Raw genomic sequence first — 25609 nt, 5'->3', positions numbered from 1 at the left:
CTGTAAACTCACACAATTTTTTTTCCCTAAAGTTAATGTGTGCCAGAAGCTTTGTTTTTCCATATGGGAAATATATGGTTGCTAATATTGAGATACTCTCTAGACACTTCTCTGGTTATATTTTAGAATAATTATATTGTACATTTTTTATTTACATTTGAGAATCCAATTATTAAGATGTTTGAATGTACTCTCTGCAATTTACTGTGGAATGAGACACTTTACTCCTTATTGTTAACATGGAATACTGATAATGCAATTTAAACTAACATTAGCCACTTTCTAGTGGGAAGTGAAAAGACCAAATGCTCTGTCAGACAAAAAGTACTGCATTTCCATCTCTAAACTACATGACCTTTGGAAATTCACTTTCTAAAACTCAAAAATATACCTCTTAACTGGATAATTCCTTGAAAAGTGATATTTTTTAGATTGTATGCTAAATATGGTGGCTGACATACAATAGATACCTTGAGAATAATAATTATTATTATTAGAACTAGTATATTTAATAAACTTGAATTTTTCTTCCTTGGATCCCATCAGTTACAAAACAAATTTTAAATACTATTTATGGATATTCACACATGCCATTTCTTTCTTTTTTTTGGGGGGGGGGGTGCTGGGATTGAACCCATGGGTGCTTAACCGCTGAGCCATATCCCCAGTCCTTTTTATCATGAGACATGATTTCCCTACACTGCTGAGGCTGCTCTCAAAATTTCAATACTCCTGCCTCACCTTCAGAATCATTGGGATTACAGGTATGCACCACCATACCTGGATATGCATGCAATTTCTAATTTGTCAAGGAAATGTAGAACAGGTATAAAGGTTTTATCTCTTAGACTAGAAATTTTCTTGTGATATGAATAAGTTGAGGCAAGGTAAAAGTGAAAGTAGTGGGAGGAAAATATTTTTGTTATATATTTAAAGTTATTTTCATGATAATGATGTTTAAGCTAGGTCATTAGAAAATTTAATTTTGACTATTATTAATTATAATGCATAGTATAGTAAAATTGCACCTTTCATTGAATTCACTTTTGAAATCCTAAAAAATTAAAAGCATGTCTCCAACCCCATAGTGTTGTTTGTGTTTTATTGCATTCATCCTTCAGTTTCAGTATTTATTTTCATTTAATTGTCACATATATAATTTTTCAAGAATCTAAATTTATTCGAGAATGTTTCTATTTCTGAAAGGAAATCAAAACAGCTGCTATGTAAGTATATTTCTACCTGTTTTAAATTCCCAGCTATATCAAAATTTCTTTCAGTAGTTTCAAGTTCAGTGTAAGCAAATTTCATTAAGCTGTATTTATAATTTCCAAACCTTACCATTTAATTTCTTTAAACTTTTAAAGTTTTAAATCATCTTGTTTATATAAAACCAGAATTGTCGATTGATATTTGCTAAAAAGATTCTCTAAACTTCAAGAAAAGAGGCCTCCTCTTTCCTAAATTCATTTTGATCTTTCCTAAATTGCACTTCTCTTTCTGTATCATTCCTACCCTTTTCCTTAATTATGATGATTTCATTGTGCTTTTCTTCGAATTTCTATGTTTGTCAATCTCTAGATCATGTACTTTTGGATTAATGACTTAATACTATTCAATGAAAGCTCACAAGGTTCATGTCTGTTCAGCATGGCATCTTCTGAAGCTAGCATAGCACATACCCAGAGTTGGGTTTCATTTGATATTTATTAAATGAAAATGAAATTATAAGATCTCACTCTAAAAATTTGAATATTTTGCCAGTAAAGATGTGCAATGTGTTTAATTTCCCTCTCATCCCTGTTTTCTTCTGCCTCCCTTGTATCTTTTCTTCTCTTCCTCCTTCTTCCTATCCATAATCCCCCACAAGACAAAATAGAATCACCTCACTGTATTACAACAATTTTGAATGGCAAAATAATGTAAAAATTATCCTTAAAAATCTTTCAAATCATCAGAAAATGAGAACATATCGTACTCATTCATCCCAGTCAGAAAGGTGAGGTGGTCCCTACCTGTACAAAATGACACTACACAGGAAAACAGATTTCTAATCCTATTTTATTAAATTTGGTAACTGCTATTATTACTAGCTTCAGCCTTCAGGTAGCAAAATTAGCATTTGTTTATTCATTTATTTTGTTATTTTTGAGATGGTATCTTGCTATATTGCCCAGGCTGCTCTCAAACACCAGAACTCAAGTGACCCTCCTACTTCCACCTCCTTAGTATCTTGGACTACAGGAGTGTACCACCTGTCCCAGTTCAAGCTTTCATGTGATTAATTTAATGAATATGATTTTTTTATGCTTTCAGACATAAGTGCTTTTTTTCTATAAGAAACCTAATTTACTGATAAAAATCAATTAAAAATTAATCCCTTTTGCAGAAATAGGTTTAAATGCCAGAAGTGCATGTTGACCAATGCAAATTAAATAGTATTCTCTTCAGCCTCCCTTTCTTCTGCTTTACCTTAGAATTGGCATTTCTGAGAGTCTTCAGGATTTCTACCGTCTACTTATTAATGTCTTCTAATCTCATGTCTTCAGTTTTTCATGATTGCTAACCCTTCCTAGGCATATCTACAGCATGGAAATCACAGATATGTGTACCTGAACCCACTCAATCTACCACCTGGCGGTCTTGCAGACAGCTTACTCTATTTTCTCATTTATATAAAACTCTTTAATACCTTATCTATTAGAATACTCAAGAATTTTGGAAGAAATACTTACAAAATAAAAATACAATATCTGCTCCGTGAATTATATTTTATTTAATAAATACTTACTGAGAAGGTTCTTCATCTCTGATAAGGTTTAGAGCTGCGTAGTCTAAAAGACCATGGTGTGTGTCTACTCCAGTGCTCATCTCATCTTGGATTGAGTCTTAACAGTTACAATTTCATAGGCTTTTTTCTTTTTCTTTTTAATTTGATCTAAATTTTATTTTATATCTACTAACTAGGCTTATAATTCCACATTCACTGGCAATTTCTTCAATATAGTCAAGTTTCAGTTAGTACTGTATAATATTAGAGAATGTAAACGGATTATTTACATTACAGATATAAGGATTAAAAATTGGATGTAATCTCTTCTCCTCAATTAGAGATGCTATAGAGCTTCACATGATTTGTTTTTTTTTTCTATTGTTAAATAGCTATGACAGTGATGTATATAAAATTTAGTTAAATTCCTGATATCTAAAAATTATTGCATGATTTTCTCTTTTAACCATCGTTTTCATTATACTCCTAGATCCTTGAAGATAAAAACTTGTCTCATTAACTATTGTTTCTCAGGTTCTATTTAAGCGCATATAATATAAGGGTGCTTTTAACCACTGTTTGATTAATTTAGAACAGTTAACTGCCCACGTCAAAGGCAGATAATAAATTTTCATGTGAGCTTTCAGGAAGAAAAGTGAAGACAGATCACTAGGAGATTGGAAGATTGCCCATGGGGTTTAAGTATCCCACAACTACATGTCCTTCCTGTCCTTCCCTCTATTCAGTCAGGACATCTATTCTCCATCCTCATTTGTTTCTTTCCTTCCATTTCTTTTCCTTTCTTCCTTTTTTTCCCTCCTTCCTTCCTTACTTTTCTTCCTTTTTTCCTTCTTTCTTCTTTGTTGAGGTACTACGGATTAAATCCAAGGTCTCACACATGCTAGGGAAGTGTCCTACAACTGAACTACACCCCAGCCCCTAAATACTCATTTCTCAACAGTGATGCACTGGGTACTCTCATTAGAAATGTAGAGGAGAAGGAGAAGGAGAAGGAGAAGGAGAAGGAAAAGGAGAAGGAAGAGAGAACTGTGTATAACCTTCTTTAAGATTGGAATATCCCTCAAAATATCCTTAGTCTGGCCCTTTCTGTAATACCATAATTTGAAATGTTTGTCTCTTTATGATATAGTACATCCCCTTTTCTCTTTTTTTAACTTTGTCCAAGACACTGATGTTTATTTTGATTCTTATTCTGCTTTATGCCACTATAGCATATTGCTTTTTTTTTTTTTTTAAAGATAAGCATTTCTGTTGTTTGACTTTCCCGTGCACTGCCTTGCTAAATGTAGCAGGGTCCCCAGTCAGCCTCATCAATTCCTATATTTGTCCATTGCCATCACATCAGTCATGCACTCAGGCTAAAACGGCAGATTACACATCAGCTTTTATATCCAGGAACCTTTACATTTAGTTGTAATTTGTCCTAATACATGTACAGACAGAAAACTGGAGATATTTATATCAACTTTCTATACAAAAACATTATGCTGCTCTCACTTTCAGCCTGTATTGGCATCATCTTATAAAAATTAGTATCAGTACATAAAATATCTGACCTATAAAATTTCACAAACATGATGAAAGTTGTTTACTTTGGTTATTTCTTTCAATCCAAAGTTTATAAAAAGTTATTGCATATTCTTAAAAAATTCTAAGTTTAATTAAATAAAGTTAAGCTAATTTATAATTACACAATATTATAACTAATTTTATTTAATTAAAGGTCTATTCTGTTTCTCTCCCTTTCTAGTTATTTATGTTATTTGCTCATATTCATTTGTTTTTGATGGAGGTTGGCTACTGCTAAGTGTGCCTATTGGAACAATCCATGAGTCATCATGGCTTTGATAAGTTACCTTTTTCTTATAGTTCATATGTTTCCACCCCTAGGCTGTGTCTATAATTTAGTCTACCATCTCCTGAGTGGTTGAAGTGGCCTAAAACTAGGAGATGCCCAGAGAAAATAGATGAGTAGTTTAATATTGCTGATGTAAAGTAGATATTGTATTTACTGGATTGTAACTATTAAGGGTAAAACAATCATGGAGACCAACAAGAAGAATGAAACTATAAGGCTGACTGAAAAACAACCAATATAAATGTCTTTACAATGAATAGAATTAAAACTGTAATTCGAAAGCTTGCCTGTTTGATTAACGAAAAACCTTTTTCATACCTTTAAGAATGAGATAATCAGTAAAGAATACCTGAAAACCTGTTGAAGCAGTTATAATCACTACTGAAAAAAATATTTTTTTAAGTTCCACAAATAAAAAGAACTAGGGGACAGAGTGTGTAACAACAGATATTCAATTATGAAACTAGAAATTTTTGATGATAGCTGACATTTTGAGTATAGTTCTTTAGAGCAAAACACATTAGTCTGAAATTTAAGAGAAAAAAATCCTCTTCCTTTTTAAAAAATGTTGGTGGCAATAGCAATTGACCTTTTCTGTTTATTTACAATTTTCAAATGCCATCATCATAAATATCATCTCCCTTGCAAAACTTTTCTTACACTAGGGTCCCTTGAGGTTGATGAAGAAAGTTTTTTTCAACAAAGTGTTCCTAAATGTAGAATGAATCTTCAAAGAGCACATTTTTATTTTTCCTCCTCTTATTTGAAAAAAAAAATTAATAAGTTTTTACATTTCTTCTTGTAGAAGAGTGAAATATTTAGAAAATATTAACAGTGTTCCTTTTGTTACCTTGAATTCTGAGCACCTATTTAGTACCTCAAAAATATATCATACATAATATCATAACATTTTATATAAAGCTACAAGTATAAATAAACATAACACAACTGGATATCAATGAATAAAAAACAATAATATTGACAGAAGTATCATATGTTTGATTTGAAAAGAGAACTTTTTTGTAGTTTGACATAGCAAATGTATAAAATTAGAGAAGACCTAAAACTTAGAGTGAAGAGAAGCTTGGTCTGTAGACATAAAAGATAATTATTTTTGTTTTGTTGGGATTGCAGAAATCTCCAGGCTTGGCTCTGCTTCAAAGGAAACCATTTCTGGTTGGTAGGGAGGAGGTAGGGAATAGTTTTGTAACCGTTGGGCAAATATCCATGTGAAATTACACTTACGATGTCTTAATAAAGTTGAAAGATAAAAAACATGCCGGATTTTATTTGCAAAGTTTTTATTCTGTTCCAATTAAATATCATGTACAAAAATGAGAAATCCAGTGGCAAAATAAAATAAAGGAAACAAGTGGCAAACTCCATCCTGATGGGCCAAGGCAGCAGTCCAAGCAGAAGATCGTAGGCACCAGATGTGCTGTTCTTCCTATGGGGTGATTTTTTGAACTTTACTGAAAGGAGTGGACTGGCATGAGTTCTGACAGCTTCTCTTTGCTTCAGCTTCACATAAGAGGGTTTTTCTTGGTAGAATGTGCTCACAGAAGAGCCAACATTAATTGTGAGAAGGAAGGCTTTATATGGTCAGTGTCTTGTCATTTAGTGCCCATCATCAAACATAGCTCAGGGTCACAGTCTAAATATGGTGATGGGAGGCAAATTGGAACAGTCTGCATCTGGGAACCAATTTCCTACATCTCCCCATTACACATCTTTCTGCATCAAGAGTGCTGATGGATGATTTGTTGCATTTCGATAACCCTTGGTACCTGCTCCCACACTGAGTGGAGATTAGACTCTCCCTCCAGCCCTTTTAAAGTCCAGCACACCCAGCTCTGCCATGTGTGAGCAATCTACTGGCACTATTAGCCCCGCTTGAGTAGCTCTTGATAACAGTCTCTAGGAAGTCAATTAAAGATGTCAGGGGGTGGGCTGGACAGCTTTTCTTTTACTCACAGGCATTTGGAGAGTGAAAGATGGAACTGTCAGGAACAGGTGATTTTTGGTTCTCTAGAAATTAATAGGCCCATGGTTTGTTTAGTTTTTTTTTTCCTCTCATAATCTCAACTTTTTTTTCCTTTCAATGTGCTAGAAATAAATTATCAAATTTTAGATTTTTGCCAACAATAATCATGTAACATTGAAGACCAGGTATTTGCTTGGCATAAATTAGAAAATATAAAGAAAGAGAAACTTATTACAAGTTTTAAAGAATGAAAAATAATAAGGAATTTTTGTTGTTAAAATGTCTACTCTTAATAAAAAAATTGAATGATTGTTCACTAAGAATTGGGCATAAAAATTGCTTGGTATTAGATTATAGTGATTCTTTGCACTTCTTTGCTATAAATCAGTACCCATTTCTTTTCCTAAGAATCTTGACCCTATTATTTCTTGAGTTTTTACCATGAAAGACTGTCTAAACAGTAAATGACTAGATTTATTTTCTAAAATAAAACAAAGCATAGTTGAAGTATCACTAATATTCATAGTTAACATTAATATAGATGTTTCAATCAGGTAATTCAGGACCATTAAGAACTGTTTTTGTTTTGCTGGTGCAAAATATTATTAGGTATTACATTGTTAAAATTAATGCAGTAATAGAGAAATTTCCAGCGTGTTGTGTTTGATTCACAACTTAATTATATATTTCTGTACTTAGTGGAGTTATTACTTGGGAAGGTATATACTTTATAAGGAAGAATATAAATCTTAAAATATCCTATTTGTTTATGCAAAACCATTAAAATGAATATATAGTTGCCCTTAGCCCAGTGTGTGATAAATGCCCAAACTTCTTCTGTTTAGTTCTTATTGCCACCTTAGATGATAGACACTGTTTTCTCCTTTTTAAAGATAAAGAAGCAAAAGCTGTGAGACAGTAAACAAATTAACCCAAATACCACAGCTTATAACCAAAATTCCAGGGCTCAACTCAGGCTTTTGTTTACCAAAATCTGAGAGCTTAACTCCCTGAGAACAAGAAATAGCTCAATGTCCAAAGTTCTGTGCATACTTTTTATTGCAATATATATATATATATATATATATATATATATATATATATACTTAAAATGATCACCTATCATCCTATAAGAAAAACTATGGTAAGAGATCAAATAATGTCATTTCACTTACCTGGACATAGTGTTTTACCTCACTTTTTAAATAAAAATTAATGATTATTTTATGTATTCAAACTATAGGAACATCAAAGAAAATACATCAAAATTTGTGTATGGTTCAGCAAGGTTGCTTACATTTTCTCTAAGGAGAACTCCATACAGAACTTTTAAATAATAATGTTTTTGCTTTTTAAAGGAGGAATTTACAATTCTCTTAACTCACATATTTAAGTTAAGCTTTTAGACTCTTATTACTTGAGAGAAATAAAGGCTTATTTTATAAATAAATGATATTTGGGATTTTTACAATATGTGTTGACTTTAAGAATGTGTGATAGCTTTAAACCTTCCTTTGCTGCAGCAAGATTTCCACTACTTGCTCCTTCCTTAAAAGCCTGCTCACTGCATATCCTGTCCTGTATTATGACACTTAAGACACAGTCTAGATCACAAGCATCTCATTTTATCCATCTTTATGTCTCTTATACCTAGCTCAAGGTAGGCCTTCTGTTAATTTTAAATAAGGAGACCACTTCACAACTAATGCTTATGAATTTTTATTCTATCTTAAAAATAATTAATCAAGCTGTGTATTTTGATCATCCTTGGGTATTTTATTGACATTTGCCTTCAAAGCATCACTCTTCTATAAAATTGTACACGGTATGCCTCTTTCAAGAAACCAAATTTGTATACCTTCTTCACAATTCTTCCAGTTGAATCTAATTGGGACAGATAGCATGGTTCAAAACACTATATATACTGACCCAATATACTTTTGGTCAGTATATTTTCTATTGAATTTATGTTTGTTAAATATGCATATTAATAAGTAGCTAATACATTTATAGGTTTTAGAAATCATGAGCATAAAGTAGACAATGTAGTAAATTTTTTGTTTCTTGTCTCTCATTTCTCAATATTTTTATTTCTACAAAAATGTTATGGTTTAGATATGAGATGCCCCCCAAAAGCCCACATGTGAGGCAATGCAAGAAGATTTGGAGGAGAAATGATTGGGTTATAGCCTTAACCTAATCATTGAATTAATACCTGATGGAATTTACTGGATGGTAACTGGAGGCAGGTTGGTTGTAGCTGGAAGAGGTGGCTCATTGAGGATGTGACTGTGAGGTATATATATGTATCTGGCAAGTAGAAACCTTTCTCTCTGCTTTCTGATCATCAGGTGAGCTGCTTCCCCCTTCCACACTCTTTGACCACAATGTTGGCTCACCTGGAGACCTGAGGAATAGAGCCTATGGGCTGACAGCTCTGAAACATTGAGCACCCAAGTAAACAGTTCCTCCCTTACAATTGTGCTGGTTAGATCTTTTAGTCACAGCAGAGAAAAAGCTGATTAAAACAAAAGACATTTGTTATTGTTAGTTTCTTCTGTGTTTTTTTTCTGGAGATGGTTTTATGTATATGCAAGCACATTCCAGCATGTTTGTTTTCTTCTTAGTTAATTAAAGCATACAATGCATATTCCAAAGCCATATCTGAGGTTTACTCATTTAAAAATGACTTCCTTTTAAATAAGATTTCTCTTTTTTTGGACTTTATGGCATTTCCAGTATACTTATTCTCAGAAACTTCTTTCTGGTTGTGATTTCTGGGTTATATAGGGTAACTTTTTAAAAATCTCTTAGCACTTTGAGGGAAAGATCTCTGCTTAAAATCTGTTACAGTCCTAAGATATGTAGTGCCTTCAATCAACAAAATGTTCAGTGCATACTTATTGCATAAAAACAAAGTGAATAATTCAAAGAAAAAAAAACCCTGCTTTTGTTAGCTAGTCTAAGTAGTTACTACAAGAACTGGTTGAAAAGAGAACAATGATGATCTGACTAATTTGGTATCAATTAAGCAAAGCAAAATTATATATCACATTAAAACTATTTTTTTAAATGAGCATGTTAGAACTTACTGGATAAAACAAGTTTTTAAGGGGGAATTATTAAGATTATGTTGTTCTAGTAATAATTTAAATAAAAATAATCACATCTAAACATATTTGACATAAAATTATATTACTATATGTAAAGCCCAACTCTTGTGTTGCTCATTTATAGAAATTGTCATTATCAGTTGCATAACATTTGACAGTCATACCTGGATGGTCCTGGGAAATCTGGTCTGGGTGTGCACTTACCACGATCTACAATGCTATATGGTCTATCCTTTAAAATATCTAAGCCCCATCTTTGATCCAGCAATCATAATATTCAACCCATAATGACTAGTAGTGCTTCCTTTAATTTTAAAAGTATCCAGTTTGGAGGCTAAAATACATGGTTCTCCAATTCACAGGTCACATTGAAAATTTTTATATCAGAAGGAATGAATAAATTTTTCCCAGCTACTTGGGATATCAGAAGGGTAATAATGTGTTGAAGAGTACACTATTTTCCAACCTTTAGAGGGAATGTGGCAAAATGATTAATATTTTGGTGCATGAAAATGGCCAACATAAGGGATTAAGATCATTTGTGAATATTAATAGTATAGGATTATGAATGTACCTTATGGTGTATCTCTGTGAACTGTGCAGTGTTGGGATGCTGTAAAAGCTTTGATGGGGTCAAAATAGTGGAGATTTGATAGGCCTCCTAGTACATATTACTTATCATGTTTTTATCTAGAAGGAAACTGAGCTTTTTCCCTGTAGCTAGTCAATGTTGACTCCAGCGTAAATCAGAGAGAAGGAGGGATATTCTTTTTAAACCATTATATGTAAGAGGACTTCTTTATAATTTCTTATAAAACATAAGGTTCAATTAAAGCATAGAAAAAATTTTAAGTATCAAATTACTTTTGGAGAGAACACACAAGCACTGAGTTTTCATTAAAGACCTCAGTATCACTTAGACTCTTAAAATATATTTGATATAAGTTGTTTAACATCAGTTTATTTCATAGAGTATATAGAAAGCCTGGGGGTGGGATGGATAATTGTGTTTTTCATAGGTAAACAAAAGTTGTCAAACACATTGTTTTTCATTCACTGTCAATGGTGTGAGTTTTCTGAAATAATTTAAATTTAGTCTGTAAGGTATTTGCATTTATAAAAAGTGCTTTGACATGCTCCCTGATTCCCTTTCTCCTGCTCAGCTGTCAAACATGGTGATACATCTGAAGATTTATGGTGGGTGAGTAATGAGAATGCTGAATGTAAACTGCAACATTCAGAAATCATTTGGTGGCAAAAGAAAAAGAGGCTTACTAGGGTTTGGGGATAAGGTAGGAGGTGATATAGCTTTTTTTTTTTTAATCAGCCAATTTAAAAATAAACATGCTGCATTCTGAATTAGGAAATACTTCAAGCTTCTTGTCATACAGTGATCACATAGAACATTACCTGAAGAATACATCAAACTGCATCATTCCAAGAAAATTCAAGACAGTGAAGAGTAATGCCCATATTTTGGGATGTAGACATATGCAAATTGGAATACTGAAAAGTCCAGACATGTGGGGCATGATTTTTTTTTTTTAATTAAAATTTCAAGTTCAGTCTAGTGAAGGTAGACTTTGGTCCATGTTCCTGTGTTAAAAAAAAAAAAAAAAAAAAGGAAAATGAACAGTGTACTCTCAAACTGTTCATTTTCAATTTCAAGGATTAGAGTGAGATTCCTGAGTACCTTCTAAATCAGGCCTTCAGTAGCTAAGTTTACAAAGTGTATTGGAAAACAGGTGGAATAATGGAAATTGTCAATTCAGCAGAATCAAGTTGAAAACCCAGAGAGGCATTATATTACATTTCTGCCTTATTCAGAAATTTGTTGCATTTCAGGTACAGAGAAAAAAAGATGAAGCAACAGTAGTTTGGAAGTAACTAGCATTCTTGACAAGGAAGGTTGACCTTGACCTTATTCTCCTTCCAACCCTCATTTCATCAGCAGGGGTGAGATTACTTTGAGACCCTGCCAATAGGTAATAAATAACACATAAATTCCAGGACACCCTTGCACTGTAGGGTGCCCTAATGTGTAATAATCCTTAGACTATTGAGTTTATAACTCATGACATCTGGCAGTTACTTGGCATTGTAATTCATGTTGATCATGCACATCAAAATACACCATGGGAGAGAAATATCAGAGCAATAATGCTTTGATACTAGGAGAGTCTGGAATGACAAGGAAGACGCTGCTCAGTTGGTGTACCTCTGTGAACTGTGCAGTGTTGGAATGCTGTAAAAGCTAATGTCTTCAGATAAGGACTAACAAGGTAGGAGGAGAGCAGTAAACTGTTGGGATCCAGAATAAAGCAGCACATTAATATTTACATGGTAGCATTCCTCATTTTATTTATGTAAATTGACAGGTATAGTTATAAGAGAGTAATGCATTCTGAAATTTGAATTTAAATGTACACTTATGTACATTTTAAGTTTAAAAGATATACTTAAATAGGTTTAATTGAAATTTCATACATGTAAATGATTTTTTGATCCTTTCAAATTTTTGTTTTCTTTGGTCAAATGGTAAGGAATAAATGAGGAAATAATAAGGGGTACAGATTGGAGAGAAATAAAAACCAGTTTGCCGAGAATGCTGTCTACAAGCACCTGTACCAAGCCTTCCTGGTAGTTCACAGCTTGGCTGCTTGGCTGAAAACTTGAAGCTCATGGGATATGAACCAGATTGAAAAACTAGAGGCAAACAGATGGTTGTTTGTAATTATCCTGTAAATGTAAATCCTATGAAATTGGTGTGTGCTTGTTCATTATTTATTCACTTAAGTATTTATTTATCTAGCAGTATCGATACTCAGATCCAAGGAAAATATGAGGCGGTAAAATAAACTTCAAATATTCTGGTATTCCTTCCTTATTACCATACATAGCAATAGTATTAAATAAGGTTTGTCTTTAAAGCTAGCTTGTGCTGTTCTAACTTTTAAGTTAAATGTGTTCCATCTTCTATTGTCCAGAGTTAAAGGTATTTTAGTGACCATGTCTGTATTTAGTACAGAATATTTTGGAGCATGATGAGAAGTTTTTGTTCTACCGTGGAGGGAAGGCATTGCTTTAAGTGTGTTTAGCTTAATATTATGGTTCAACACCATGATCTTCACATATAGGAGAGTTGGGCATAATCTCTAACTTTGGTCTCTTCCTTTGCAATTTCTGTGATATCTGAAGATATCAGTCTCACATGAACACTTTTGGGGACACTAGCTGTTTAAGAGAGAGAGAAAGTGAGAGAGAGAGAGAGAGAGAGAGAGAGAGAGAGAGAGAAGAGGAGGAATGATTAAACATTATTATCCTCAATCCACAACTTCCTCATAAGCTAATGGATAGGGTATGCAGATCCCTGTCAAATATCAGATGCTAGACTTTGCCAAAAATAGGACTTGCAAGTGTTGAAGATATGCCAAATGCTGGCTCCTTCACAGCAAAGCAAAGGAAATGATTGCCAGAGACAGGCCTGGAGTCTGCCGTGGTCAGATGTCACCATTTTGCAGTGCCACATGTGATCCAAGAGTTTATGAATGATCTCAACACTTGGTCCCTAAGGAGAACATATGCATTACAGAGGTTACAGATACAAATTACAGAGAGCACAATGTTGCCATGCAATTTCTAAGAATCCTTCAGCAAGTTTTAAACATTAATGGAAAACATGAAGGAAGACTTGGCACTCTTAGCAGGACTTCAAATTATACTGTGGGTGAGGACAGAACAGGGCTAAAAAAAGCATTTGAGAATAAAGACTTGGCTAAGAAACTTGGAGCTGGCCATTCCTCTTGCGTGAATTGTGTGTTTGTGTATTTGATTCCCTGCAGAATACCAGGCTTCATAAAATGCTGTGACTTGAAAATGAGCAAGTCACAGGGCATTCTTGTTTATTCAACATGCTCCAATTCATACCACTGGTTTATCTGGATCATTTGTGGAGTGAATTTGCTTATACAGGGAGTGTGAGTGGAGGTGGGGGTTGAGAGCTTCTCATTCTGGAATTGCCAGCAGGCAGTAGGGGTGCCAGAGTGTCAGCTTGCACAGTGGTAGCAGGATGTCTCCCCTCTGAGTTCTTTCTTTCCTATTCCACTTTTGCAAAAGAAACCACTTCTGACTTTTCCCCAAAATATCAGATCATATAGGCCATTTAGCTGGTAACTGACCAGTTTGTTCTGGTTGTATGTTTTTCAATTATACCAATTATAATGAAGTAGTTTCCTGTGAATGGCAATTCACCTTAACATTTATTTGGAGTTTGAGTCAATAAAAGCTCAGAAAAAATCGAATTCCTGTGTTGTATCAATGGGAAGGGAAAACTTAATTTTGACTGACTTCAATATAAAAGGGAAGCTAACTAGAAAGTCCAAAGTTAACACAGGTTTTAGAATTGAATTGTCCATTTGTATTACCCAGATTATTTTAGCTCATGCCGTCGTGTATATAAGCTCCCTTTCATCCTGAAATGGAGCTCCTAGCATGGCAACCAAAAATGACCACATGGTTCAAGAAAAGACAGGGTGCTTTCCTCACAAGTAGAATGGAAGGTCTGAGCTTTATGCTAGTTGGGATTACACCTGATCATTCTCTGTACTGAGCGTTGTTGTTAGTGGTGGTGGTAGAACTGAGAAAATAATGTGTACATGTTCCTTTTAGCTTATTATAATATGTACTATTATGTATTATAATTTGTGCTACCAGTTTTGGTGATTGCACATAAATCTGTAGTTTCCTTATGAGATGGCTCTCTGACTTTCTTGAACTGTGTGACTTTTATTTTAGAGCATGAAGGTAGTCAAGACAAGTGCTCTATCCTTTAAATCCAACCAACTGAAACTGTTATTCATGAATGAAAGTTTAAAATTAAATCAAAACATAATGGTCTAGATTAAATAATAGGAAAGTACTGCAATATAATTCTTAAAGAGGAGTTTATCAATTTGGTCAACCAATGAAAAAGGACTTCACTAACTCTTCTGCTGCCCTTCAAAGTGGAGCCTTTTTTCCTTTCATTTCGTGTAAGTGTTTAAAGACAAAATTTTCAGATGAATAAGTCATAGACTAACACTGAAGGATCAATATATGTTTGAGAAAAGAATAAGCAAAATTAGGAGCACAAACAGGAAGCAGGGAAATCTTTTCAGGCAGAAAGATTATCATCTGCCAGTGATAATTAGTTGTTTCTCTATATAATTCCTGCATGAACATCACAGATAGGTCTGTAATGACCAGGATAATATAAACAGGAACCCAATTCTAAACAACCTATCAAATCATATTAAGGACAGAATTTTAGCCTAAGAGGCACTAAGGAGTATGAGAAAAGAATTGATATGATTACATTTTCATTTTAGTAAACCCATAATTGCTTCAATGAAGAATTTAAAAGGGAATTAGAGAAAAAAATGTTAAATAGGATATTCAAGGAAGGTATAAGAACATTCTAAACTAGTACAGTGGGGACACAATTAAGTAGAAGCAGATGATGTTACAAATCAGTTTAGTCTGATTGTCCTCAGAATTCAGTGTTAGACACTGGGTTCAACCTAAAATATTTACGTATAACAAGTGTTCGAATAACCTACTCATATCCATGATGGTGTGTTTGGCACATAGCATGTGCCATCAAATTTTAGTTTTAATTGCAGGACAGTTGTTTTAAACATAGAGATCAAAAGTGTCTTTAGATGTGCCTGTTAATTGATCACCAAATTAACTTAAACACAAAATTCTAAGAGCTAGGTGTACAGTTCAATGATAGTAGAGGAAGACCCTTGTTTCTGTCCTCAGCACCAAGAAAAAAAATGCTTCTTAAAAACCAGCACATAATTTCATGTATTATCTATATGTAATACTGAAATCCCCATGTATCCTGAGTGTCATGATTTACTGAAATTTTGCATTAACAAAGTGAATCAGGCACCAGGTAAGTGTATACCTGGGCCTCAAGTTTTGTTCTCCAGAGAAATCTGGATGTGACTGGGCCAGGAGTTCCCATACTCTTGTGCATACAAACAAATTCTGCTTGCATGGAGGCTAATGTTTGTGTTCTCATTGTGGCCTTTGGTTTTTAACTGCTCCTAGTCAGGCTCATCATTATAATACCTTTTTAGATTACCTTTCTCATGACCAATTTAGTTTGTTTAAAATAGTTTTCTTTATCCTGTTGTGTATAAATACTTTTATCAATGACATTTTTACCCTTTGTATTTCTAATAACTTCACTGGGAAGCCGATGTATGCTCTAGTATAATTCTTCTTATTATTATTGCCAATTTATTTTAATAAACTAAGGAGGAAATGTCTGAGTAATGATTTACCTTAACTGAGGTTAAAAAATAAAAGCCAGGGAAGTCTTGATTCAAGACAGAGGAAGCCTTTGTGAGTGAAAGAATGTGAGTTGTGAGGATATAAGAGTCAGAGGTGTAAGACTGAAAATCACGGTAGACATAAAGAATTATTTAGGGTATCATTTTTATTTTTTTGATTATTATTTTAGGGTATCATTATTTTGTAGCATATTAGTTTTCTATTGACTTCTCTAAATTTCCACAACACTTGGTGTCAACTTGAGGTTTCAGGGGATGCCAGACTGAGGATCTCAGTTTCTTGCTGGCTGTTGGCTAGAGGCTGCCCTGGGATCCTTTCCAAATGTGTCTCTCCATTGGGCCACATGACACTGTATAAGATCAGAGGAGGCATCGGGGAGAAAATAGAGAGATAAAGAGACAGAGCTAGAAAGAGGAAAGTCACAATCATTTATAAATTGAATCTCAGTAGTGATATCCTGTCACTTCAGTATTCACTTGAAAAATGGCATTTGATCCAGAAAGAAGAAATAAAATATACCTGACAACTTAGGGAAAATGAAATGGTATCACTAGGCACAAATGAATTAGCTGAGTTATATACAAACCGCAAAGAGCATATTACAAGTTGAAGAGGGTACAGTACCAATTATATCATTATCTCACCCTACTCTCTGAGTGAATAGTCTGAAAGCCTAAAATTACAGTCAATGTTAGATTTCTTGGCTTCATGTGCAAATTGGAGTCATTTTCCTTTTTTTTTTTCCTTTTTTTTTTTTGGTGAATGCATAAACACATGTTATATTGTTTAAGAGTAGCAGTCCTTCTAGTATGTTATGATATTTTTCTTCATTTTGTTACCCATGTTAAAGGGTTTACTTTATTTTATTTTTTAATTTGGATTGTTGGAAATCAGTTCAACACTACACTTTTGAATTATTTGCAATGGTCATAGGATCATTTAATCTAAGACTTTTTGGCATGTCCTTTGTAGGGAGACCCCTGCAGGAGAAGGCTCTTCAACTGGCCAGATGTGTCATTTTCAAACAGATTGAGGGTCTGCCAAAACACCATTTGTTGCCAGTACCGGATATTGTAGGGGGGCCTATCACTCTGTTACCATATTTTTGCACTTCTTAACATTGAATAAATAGGCAGCTGTTCTGTATTTAGAATATAAATTAGTCACCAGCTTGCTCTCCCTGGAGGATATACCTGCAAGAGGGAACCACATTGTTAACCCCTTCTTACCACTTGCACGAATGTCACACTTAATTGCACACTTCCCTCTACCCATTCAGCAGCAAATACTTATGCATATCAATCACACCTTTCTTGCCCATTAGTCAAAATATGCAGTTCACAGTGCTAAAATGGAACATATTTCCTTAGCAGCGAAAGCAGTAAATTAATCAGTTGATAAGCTGAGGCTGAACAATTTGTGCTGAATTCTTTCTTAGTGCTCCTTCAATAGGAAATAATGTTCTCTAATCTCCTAAAGGGGCATGACTTCATTAAGCTAGAAAACCATTTTAAAGGATACATTGGATGAGACAGAACCGAAAAGCCCTGAAAGTCACTTGGTTGTCTCTCTGGAGCTATTTTCAGGATGGAGATTTTTATTTATTTGGAGATGGCAATTAACTTACAGACTTGGCACAACAAAGAAACTGAGTGCTGAAGAGGGTCTCATTACAGGACAGGGAAGGTGGCTGATTTGACCTAATCCCCATTTGCAGCAGATAATTTACATAACAGGCTATAACAAGTTGCCTGATGCTGACTTCAGACACTACACACACACACACATATCTACATACACACACACACTCATATATATATATACATATAAATATGTGTATATATGTGTTTATCTTTTTGTATAAATAATATACAATAAACTCAGTACATGCTTGTATACATAGATACATCATATAAACATGTTTTATCCTTACATAATTTAAAACTGAATTGGCACTGAAATATCAAAGAACAGGAAAAGTGAAGGCAGCTAGGAGAGGTGGAGATGGTTGGAATATATAGTACATTAGCTTGTTTCAACTTTTTTTTAAAATGGGTCCAAAAGTAGTCCCAGCCTGTATTTATCAAATAAACATAGGTTTCTACAATCTGATAGGGCCAAGTCACTGCTGCAGGCTTTTCATCTTGCCAGCAGCAGAAGAGCACAGGCTGATAGATAGGTGACATTTGGACAGCCAGGCGTGCCAGATTTTTGGAGGTTATAACGGAGGTCCAACCTGCTGTTCTCCTTAATGAAAGGAGGGAAATTCAGACTGGCAAAACTGCTACAAGGGATATCTCTTGCCCTGAATGTCACGCTGCCCAGATGTCACTCGGCAGGTGGAGATGCAGAGAGAATGAAAATGGAGCCTTGTGTACGTGGGTGCTAGAGCGTTGCAAGGGTGAACAATGGGTCTGCCTTCCAAAGTGTAATGGGAACAGTGTGCACCTTGTCCATATTCATGTCATGAGAAAGGACTTTCTCAAAGAGTCTCACTCCACTTCCCCTCAGAGAACAACACGCATGCTCACAAAGCACTTGCACACGAATTGCTTCACATTTTGGAACATCTTTAACATTTACTTTAATATAGCTATTAAATAGGTGTGTATTTTTTTTCTTTATAAAATTAGACTCATGCCATATTAGGTTTATATAATTTGCTTTTTTAATTAAATCTTAAGACTTTATCATAAATATTTCTCATATAATTGTCCTTAGGGTCAGTCATCTCAATTTTTAGCTTGGATTTTAAAGCAAAGATGCATGACCAGATAGTAAGCCATCCCCAACTTGAGCATTTAGGTAGACTCTAGAGTATTTTAAGATGGGCGTGACTGTGTTCTCAGTAAGTATTCAGAATTTTTTTTCTTTCTTTCTTTCTTTTTTTTAACTAGAACAAGTAAAACTTGAAGTTACATTTTGTGAGTGAAAGCTGAAGTTACTATCATTGACTTTTCTTTTACTATAATTGTTTCTCTGCAGTGTTGCGAGATGACTTCCGGCAAAACCCCACAGATGTTGTAGTGGCAGCTGGAGAGCCTGCAATCCTGGAGTGCCAACCTCCCCGGGGACACCCAGAACCCACCATCTACTGGAAAAAAGACAAAGTTCGAATTGATGACAAGGAAGACAGAATAAGTGTGAGTTAAATTAGAATGACAGCTTAGACAGATGGAAATTCACATCTAAAAATGGATGTATTTTTAAATTTATTTTTAATAAAATTGTACTCAAATGCTGACTAACATTTATGCCACATCAAAAAGTCTTAAAAGAATTAAATTTAGGGATAAGACTACAAAAAGATACAAATTATAGAAATCAAGTATACATGATGTATTAATAATCGTATCAGTCTGAATATGTAAATTTATATTTGAAGTGTGATATTGATGTCTTAGCTTTTCAATGTCTTCTGTTCATCATTTACGTTTTAACATGGGTGTTAGAATAAGCAATAGCCATAAACCATATATTAAGAATAATATCTCATTTTGTACTATTTATAAAATTGTAATAGGAAATCATCTGAGGTGATGAATATCTCATTTAATCCAGTTTTTCAAATTCAATATTTGTAACAGCAAAATTTTTAAAATGAGTTAATTTTAAGGCAAATTTAAAATAAGTAAGTTAAATAAAAATTAAATGACTGATTTTGCAGTTTAGTTCATATAAATTGATTACCAGGTTCAACAGTTGATTAAGATTCAATGCTTTTATGTAAAGGTACAGAACAAAGGGAATTAATATATACAAATTTAATAATTCATATTTTTAAAGGATCCACTCAATATTTGTATGAAAAAATTTATAAGTGACAGCCATTCTAAGGAAATAGAATATAATTCCACTTACGTTATTTAGTAATATTTAGTAGTAATAACACAGTGAAGGCATTTTATTTAAAATAATTTTTCAATTGCCTGAAGAAATGTGACATTTCAATCAAGAGTTTATATAATCTGCAAGGCACAGTGGCATATATCTATAATCCCAGTGACTCAGGAATCTGAGGCAGGAGGATCATAAGTTTGAGGCCAACCTTAGTAGCTTAGTGAGACTCTGTCTTGAAAAGTAAAACAGAACAAACCATAAAGAAGTCTGGTTGTTTAGTTTGATGGTAGAGTACCCATGGGTTCAGTACCCCACAATACAAGGTAAATAAGTAAATTAACCAATATAAATAAATTAATAAATAATTGGGCATGGTGGTGCATGCCTGTAATCCTAGCAGCTCAGTAGGCTGAGAAAGAAGGATCTCAAGTTCAAAGCCAGCCTTAGAAACTCAGGGAGGCCCTAAAAAATTTAGTGAGACTCTGTCTCAAAACAAAAATAAATAAATAAATAGAAAGATAGATAGATAGATAGATAGATAGATAGATAAAAGGCTTGGACATGTGGCTCAGTGGCTAAGTGCTCCTGGGTTCAATCCCTAGTATAAAAAAAAATTAAAATGTATTTATTATCTTTAAATATACTTTTATTCTTGTATGTACACATTGAAATTACATTGCAGCACAGAAGTGATAGGCCATGTAAGAGACAGAAATATAAAGTGGAATATTTCTGATTTTGTTGTTTACATCTTGAGTATCTATGTTGCCAAAGAGACTTTGGTTCTTAATGGTCTGTATTTGAGTACCAAACTTTTGAAAATGTGCTTTTTCTCTGTAAAAAAAATCTCCCTGAAATTTTTTACTTATAAAATCCATTTTTAGACCATGATTCCATGCAAAAGTTGATATTCCTGATCAAAGACAGCATGATTTATCTCTGCCAGATTTTCGTATCCTTCCCTGGCCTGCTTAAAGGTGAACTGGCAGCTGAATAATCTAGGATGACCTTGCTTAGGTCTGGAAATTAGCTGACTTTCAGCTAGAACCTCACTTTTTATGGTCTCTCATATTTTAACAGGCTACCTTAGTCTGGTTTCATGGTCTTAGGTTTCCAGTTGTAGCAAGAGAAGGCAAACCCAATGTGCAAGCAACTTTTTTTTTCTGATGAAGCATTTGCTTTATTACCATTGGTGAAATAGTCATATTGACAAGCCCTGTTTCAAGGGAAAGAGAAAGGCTTTATAGGCTCCCATTATGACATACTCAATACAATTGAGGACAGAGTGATGGCTTTTCTTCTCGTGTAAAAAAAAAAAAGTTGAAAATCTTTATGACATGACAAATTTTGGAGCTTAAACTATTTCTGATGAACAAACCTAAATGAGTTTTGTTTACCAATGAAAAATTTAAAAATAATGGAAGAAATCAGAATGTTTGAATGTTTTATTTCCTTTAAGAACACTCAATCATGTAAAGTTAAGATTGTTGAATTATATTCATACAAAGAAAGGGAAAATGAGAAAAAATAATGTGACAATATACTTACTAAAATTCTAACTTTGAGTTAATGTTCTCTTTAGTAGACTTTTTATTATTATTGCATTTTTGGGGTCAACACATGCTTCTCTTTTAAGAAGTATTTAGCAACCACTTATTAGATATCAATAATTTGTACTAATCCATACACATTATTTTATAAGTTTTAATTACTTTTGCTCAACATACCCTTTTTGTTAAAAATTATTTCCAAAAAAAATATTTCCAAAGATGATTAACACTAATAGTCGAAATGTAAGGTTCACAAAGAAACAGATTTTGACTGTTTAGCTTACTGTTATATTCCAAATGCCTAGAACACTCCCCAGTACTTGCAGTACTCGATGAATACTTGATGCATCCTTTTAAATCAGCTAGGTTTTATTATATTATCCAAAACAGATATCTAATGTTATTTTTTGATGACAAGAGCAATTCATTTAGCTGAACTCAGTGTGAAGAAAGACCCCTGCAGATTTAGTGGGGACAGTCACAGTCACAAGATGCAAAATATGACCAGGCAAAACAGAGAAAGACTGCTTCAAAGATGCATTCTCTAGGAAGGAAATATAGAAAGTTATACTAAAGTTGAATTAAGAAGCCCAATGGGCAGATGCCAAAATAGTGGGAGAGTTTTGTGTAAGAGTTTTGTCTTAGATGCAGTTTTTTCTTTTGAAAGCAAATGGGCTTAAGTATTCCAAATTATTAATGTCCTTTTCTTTCCTTTCCTGTTTCTTTTCCTTTCCTTTTTTAAAAGAAAATTTTTTGTTTGATATTAACAGATTCGTGGTGGAAAATTGATGATCTCCAATACCAGAAAAAGTGATGCAGGAATGTACACCTGTGTTGGTACCAATATGGTGGGAGAAAGAGACAGTGATCCAGCAGAGCTGACTGTCTTTGGTAAAACTCTTTTAAATTCCAAATTGCTATTTATACTCTACATTGCCTTGGTTTAAAAATATTTTTGTTAACTCTAAATCCCAAGCTATATATGAACAATTACTCATCACTTGTGATACTCAACAACCAATTAAAATTTTCTTTCTAGTGAAAATTTTGATGTCTAAATTTTTTTGAAATATTAATTTGTCTACTTTATTCATATAGCTTTATGATTTTGTCCTTCATCAAAATGTAAAATTTGTTGTTTCTCAAAATCTATTTGAGATATGACATCCCTCTACATTTTATTACTCATCTACTTTGTTTCATTTGTTAGTGAATACATGCAGCTATATGTATATGTGTGTGTGTATACACACACACACATATATTATATATATTTTCATATACATCAGGTATAGGTATGTATACACACATGATTATATGCTTTTATGCACATACATGCATATAGATATATGTATGTCTATGAATGTCCCTTAATAAAATTTTTCACTGCTTGCAGCTACCATGTGATTTTTATAAGGCACAAGAGATTGTGATTTTTAAATTACTTTGCTGTGCCAGTAAAAGAACCTCCTGATTTTATGCACAACATGATAAGATGTCTATTTGTGGTTGTTACTCTAGGACATGAACAAGTATAGCATCAAAGTCCTACAGGGGTTTCTAGAGAAACTTCTTTTGCAGTATGTAACAAGCATCCTGTAGTGGAATGGGATACCATGATGGAAAGAGACCTAATGCAGTTTCTATTACAGTTCAAGAGTTAAGGTTGTGCTTTATGAATATGTACCAGAGTGCAGGCCTCTCTTTTCAATCACTCTGAGTACTGAGTAATCTCTGATAATATTCCCTGTGGATAGTAAGCAGCTTGGAGGCCCAAATGACAAAGCCAGGGGAAATCCCTCATAATTTATTAAAGGAATTGAATAGTAAAAATAAAATTGTTCCAAGTATGCATGTAAATTTCTGTCACGCAGAGCTCAGACAAGTATCAGTTTGCCCCTAAATTTTATGCAGTCATCTCTGTAAGAGTTTCAAATGTGCTTCGCTCTATAATGAATAAAATACAGTTTTGCCTGATAAGATATGAAATTAGTGGTCACTGAACATTAGCACTGAAAACCCACAAGGATAGCTCTTCTCTTTAAAGAAACACTCACTGCTATTTTTCTGCAACTACCACAAGCTTTGGAATAGAAAAGCTTTGCATTATAGCAGCATTGACTGCCTTTAGAAGGAAATTAGAGGGTTTAATGTCATTACCCAAGCAATTAGACTTACCAATAATGTGCCTATATTATGAAATATTTACCCTACCTTCCCTAAAGACATGATGAGAACTGCAAGAGATCCCTAAACATGTCAAGAGTTATGGGGCAACTTCTAAATTATTTTGAAAATAGCTATCAACCCAAAAGATTGAATTTGTCCAGAGGCAGTTCCTCTGGAGGAATTGATTTAGGAACCTGAGAAACGTTTATGTGATGGTGTAAACTAGTCACAACTGACCTGAGGGCTTATAAGTACAGTATTAAGTTGAGGCAAAAGCTAAAATTCCATTATTGATAAGAAAACAACATCCAAACTCAGAAGAAAAATCACAATACAGAAGAGACAGTCCAAACCAAGGATGAGGATTGTTCGAGAGGCCCTTTCTGAAACTGACTCCCTCCTTCCAGAGAACATGAAATAAATGGTTTGCTGCTCATGGTGAGGCCTTCTTTATTTCATTCTGGGGCTCTTACTTCCAGGACATTATTTCTAATAAACCTCATTATATTTCATCATTGTTAAATATATCACTTCTGAACTAATGTCTATACACCTGATTACATTCCACACTCCACCTCCTCAACATTACTTTCAGGTAGTTACGATTCAACTTGAAAGTATTTGGTTACCATAACCCCTCGGTAGTGAGAGAGGCTTTTTACTGTCTTTTGAAATTTAATTTTTAAGATATGTTATACAGATTTTTAGTTGGGCAAGAAATATAATTCACTTACAAACAGCAAGGAGAACAAATAAAGGGTGTTTTCTTATACATTGATCACTTTTTGAGACATATTGCCAAAAAAAACCTTCTTCAATCTTTAAGCATTTTGGTTTTTGAGTAAATAAGCTTAGATATGTTATAGTTAAAAAAAATTAGGACCTGGGGTTGTGGATCGGTGGTAGAGTGCTCGCCTTGCATGCATGAGGCACTGGGTTCGATCCTCAGCACCACATAAATGTCAAAATAAAAATATTAAATAAAAATTTTTTAATTATTTTTTAAAGTGCCCTTTTGACTAAGTTATGATCAGTATATCCTAATTTTCAAAAGTTTACCATATTTCATGAAGTATTCATTATACTTGTTGTTTGCAATATTTTCTATTCATAAAAAAATTGAGTTAAATGGATACTACTAATTCTAAAACTTAGAATTTTATGCACAGTCTAAAATAACACTAAAAATCTGAAGCATAGTCTAGATACCAACACAAAAAGAATACTCCCCAGGAATTTTACCTCAAGATCCTGAAGGCAGAGAAATGAAAGTCTAGCATGTCATTAAATTCTAAGGTTGGATAGATTTCAGATATCTGCTATCCAAAATTTAACTGTTATTCAAAAAATAACCAAAAATGACATGATTTTCTCCAAATAATTTTTGAATGTTTATCAAAATAAATATGAAAATAGAATGTATGCATAAAATTTCTATCATAAATCATAAATATTGCAAACCATAATGAAATACAGAAACATCATATCACATAGGTTTCCCAATATACACACAAACACACACACACACACACACACACACACACTCACTCACTCCTCACTCACTCTTCAACTTTGAATATTTCTGCAAGTCTACTTTATGCTTTCTCTGGAATTTATTTCTTTATGTATGAACATATGTTTATTCTATTATTTATTAATTTATCAATCATATATATTGACTTTCTATTTCACAAAATAATAATTTGGCCCACTTACATATTCTTCCCTTTCTTGCTTTCTTGTTTTTAGTTTGTCTCCCCTCCTCTTTTTAGTGTACTCACTATAGAAATATCAGTTATACTAATATTTGGAATTTAGTTATTATAACCTTGTAAGTATTATGAATTGCAAGCTGTATATTATACTCTTATGATAACATTTATCTTTTCTTGTACTATATTTGTTCTTTTGAATTAATGATCAACAAGTTTTTCCATAATTATGTTAGTCTACCCTATCATA

At 33.5% G+C, this 25609-nt stretch overlaps 1 protein-coding gene across 23 annotated transcripts in view; it reads left to right on the top strand.

Annotated features, from left to right (window-relative positions):
- The window catches only part of Robo2 (roundabout guidance receptor 2), a 1565243-nt gene that overhangs the window by 1382897 nt on the left and 156737 nt on the right, over positions 1 to 25609 (top strand). For all 23 annotated transcript variants that reach the window (XM_048803919.1, XM_048803918.1, XM_048803916.1 and 20 more), the window contains 2 exons: positions 19074 to 19231; positions 22249 to 22369. In XM_048803919.1, the coding sequence (XP_048659876.1) occupies positions 19074 to 19231; positions 22249 to 22369 (279 nt within the window). The remainder of the gene's footprint in view (positions 1 to 19073; positions 19232 to 22248; positions 22370 to 25609) is intronic.

Source organism: Marmota marmota, unplaced genomic scaffold, assembly GCF_001458135.2.
Source record: "Marmota marmota marmota unplaced genomic scaffold, marMar, whole genome shotgun sequence".
Taxonomy (NCBI): Eukaryota; Metazoa; Chordata; class Mammalia; order Rodentia; family Sciuridae; genus Marmota; species Marmota marmota.
Note: the sequence above shows the minus strand (reverse complement) of the source record. Positions and strands in the feature narration are given on the sequence as shown.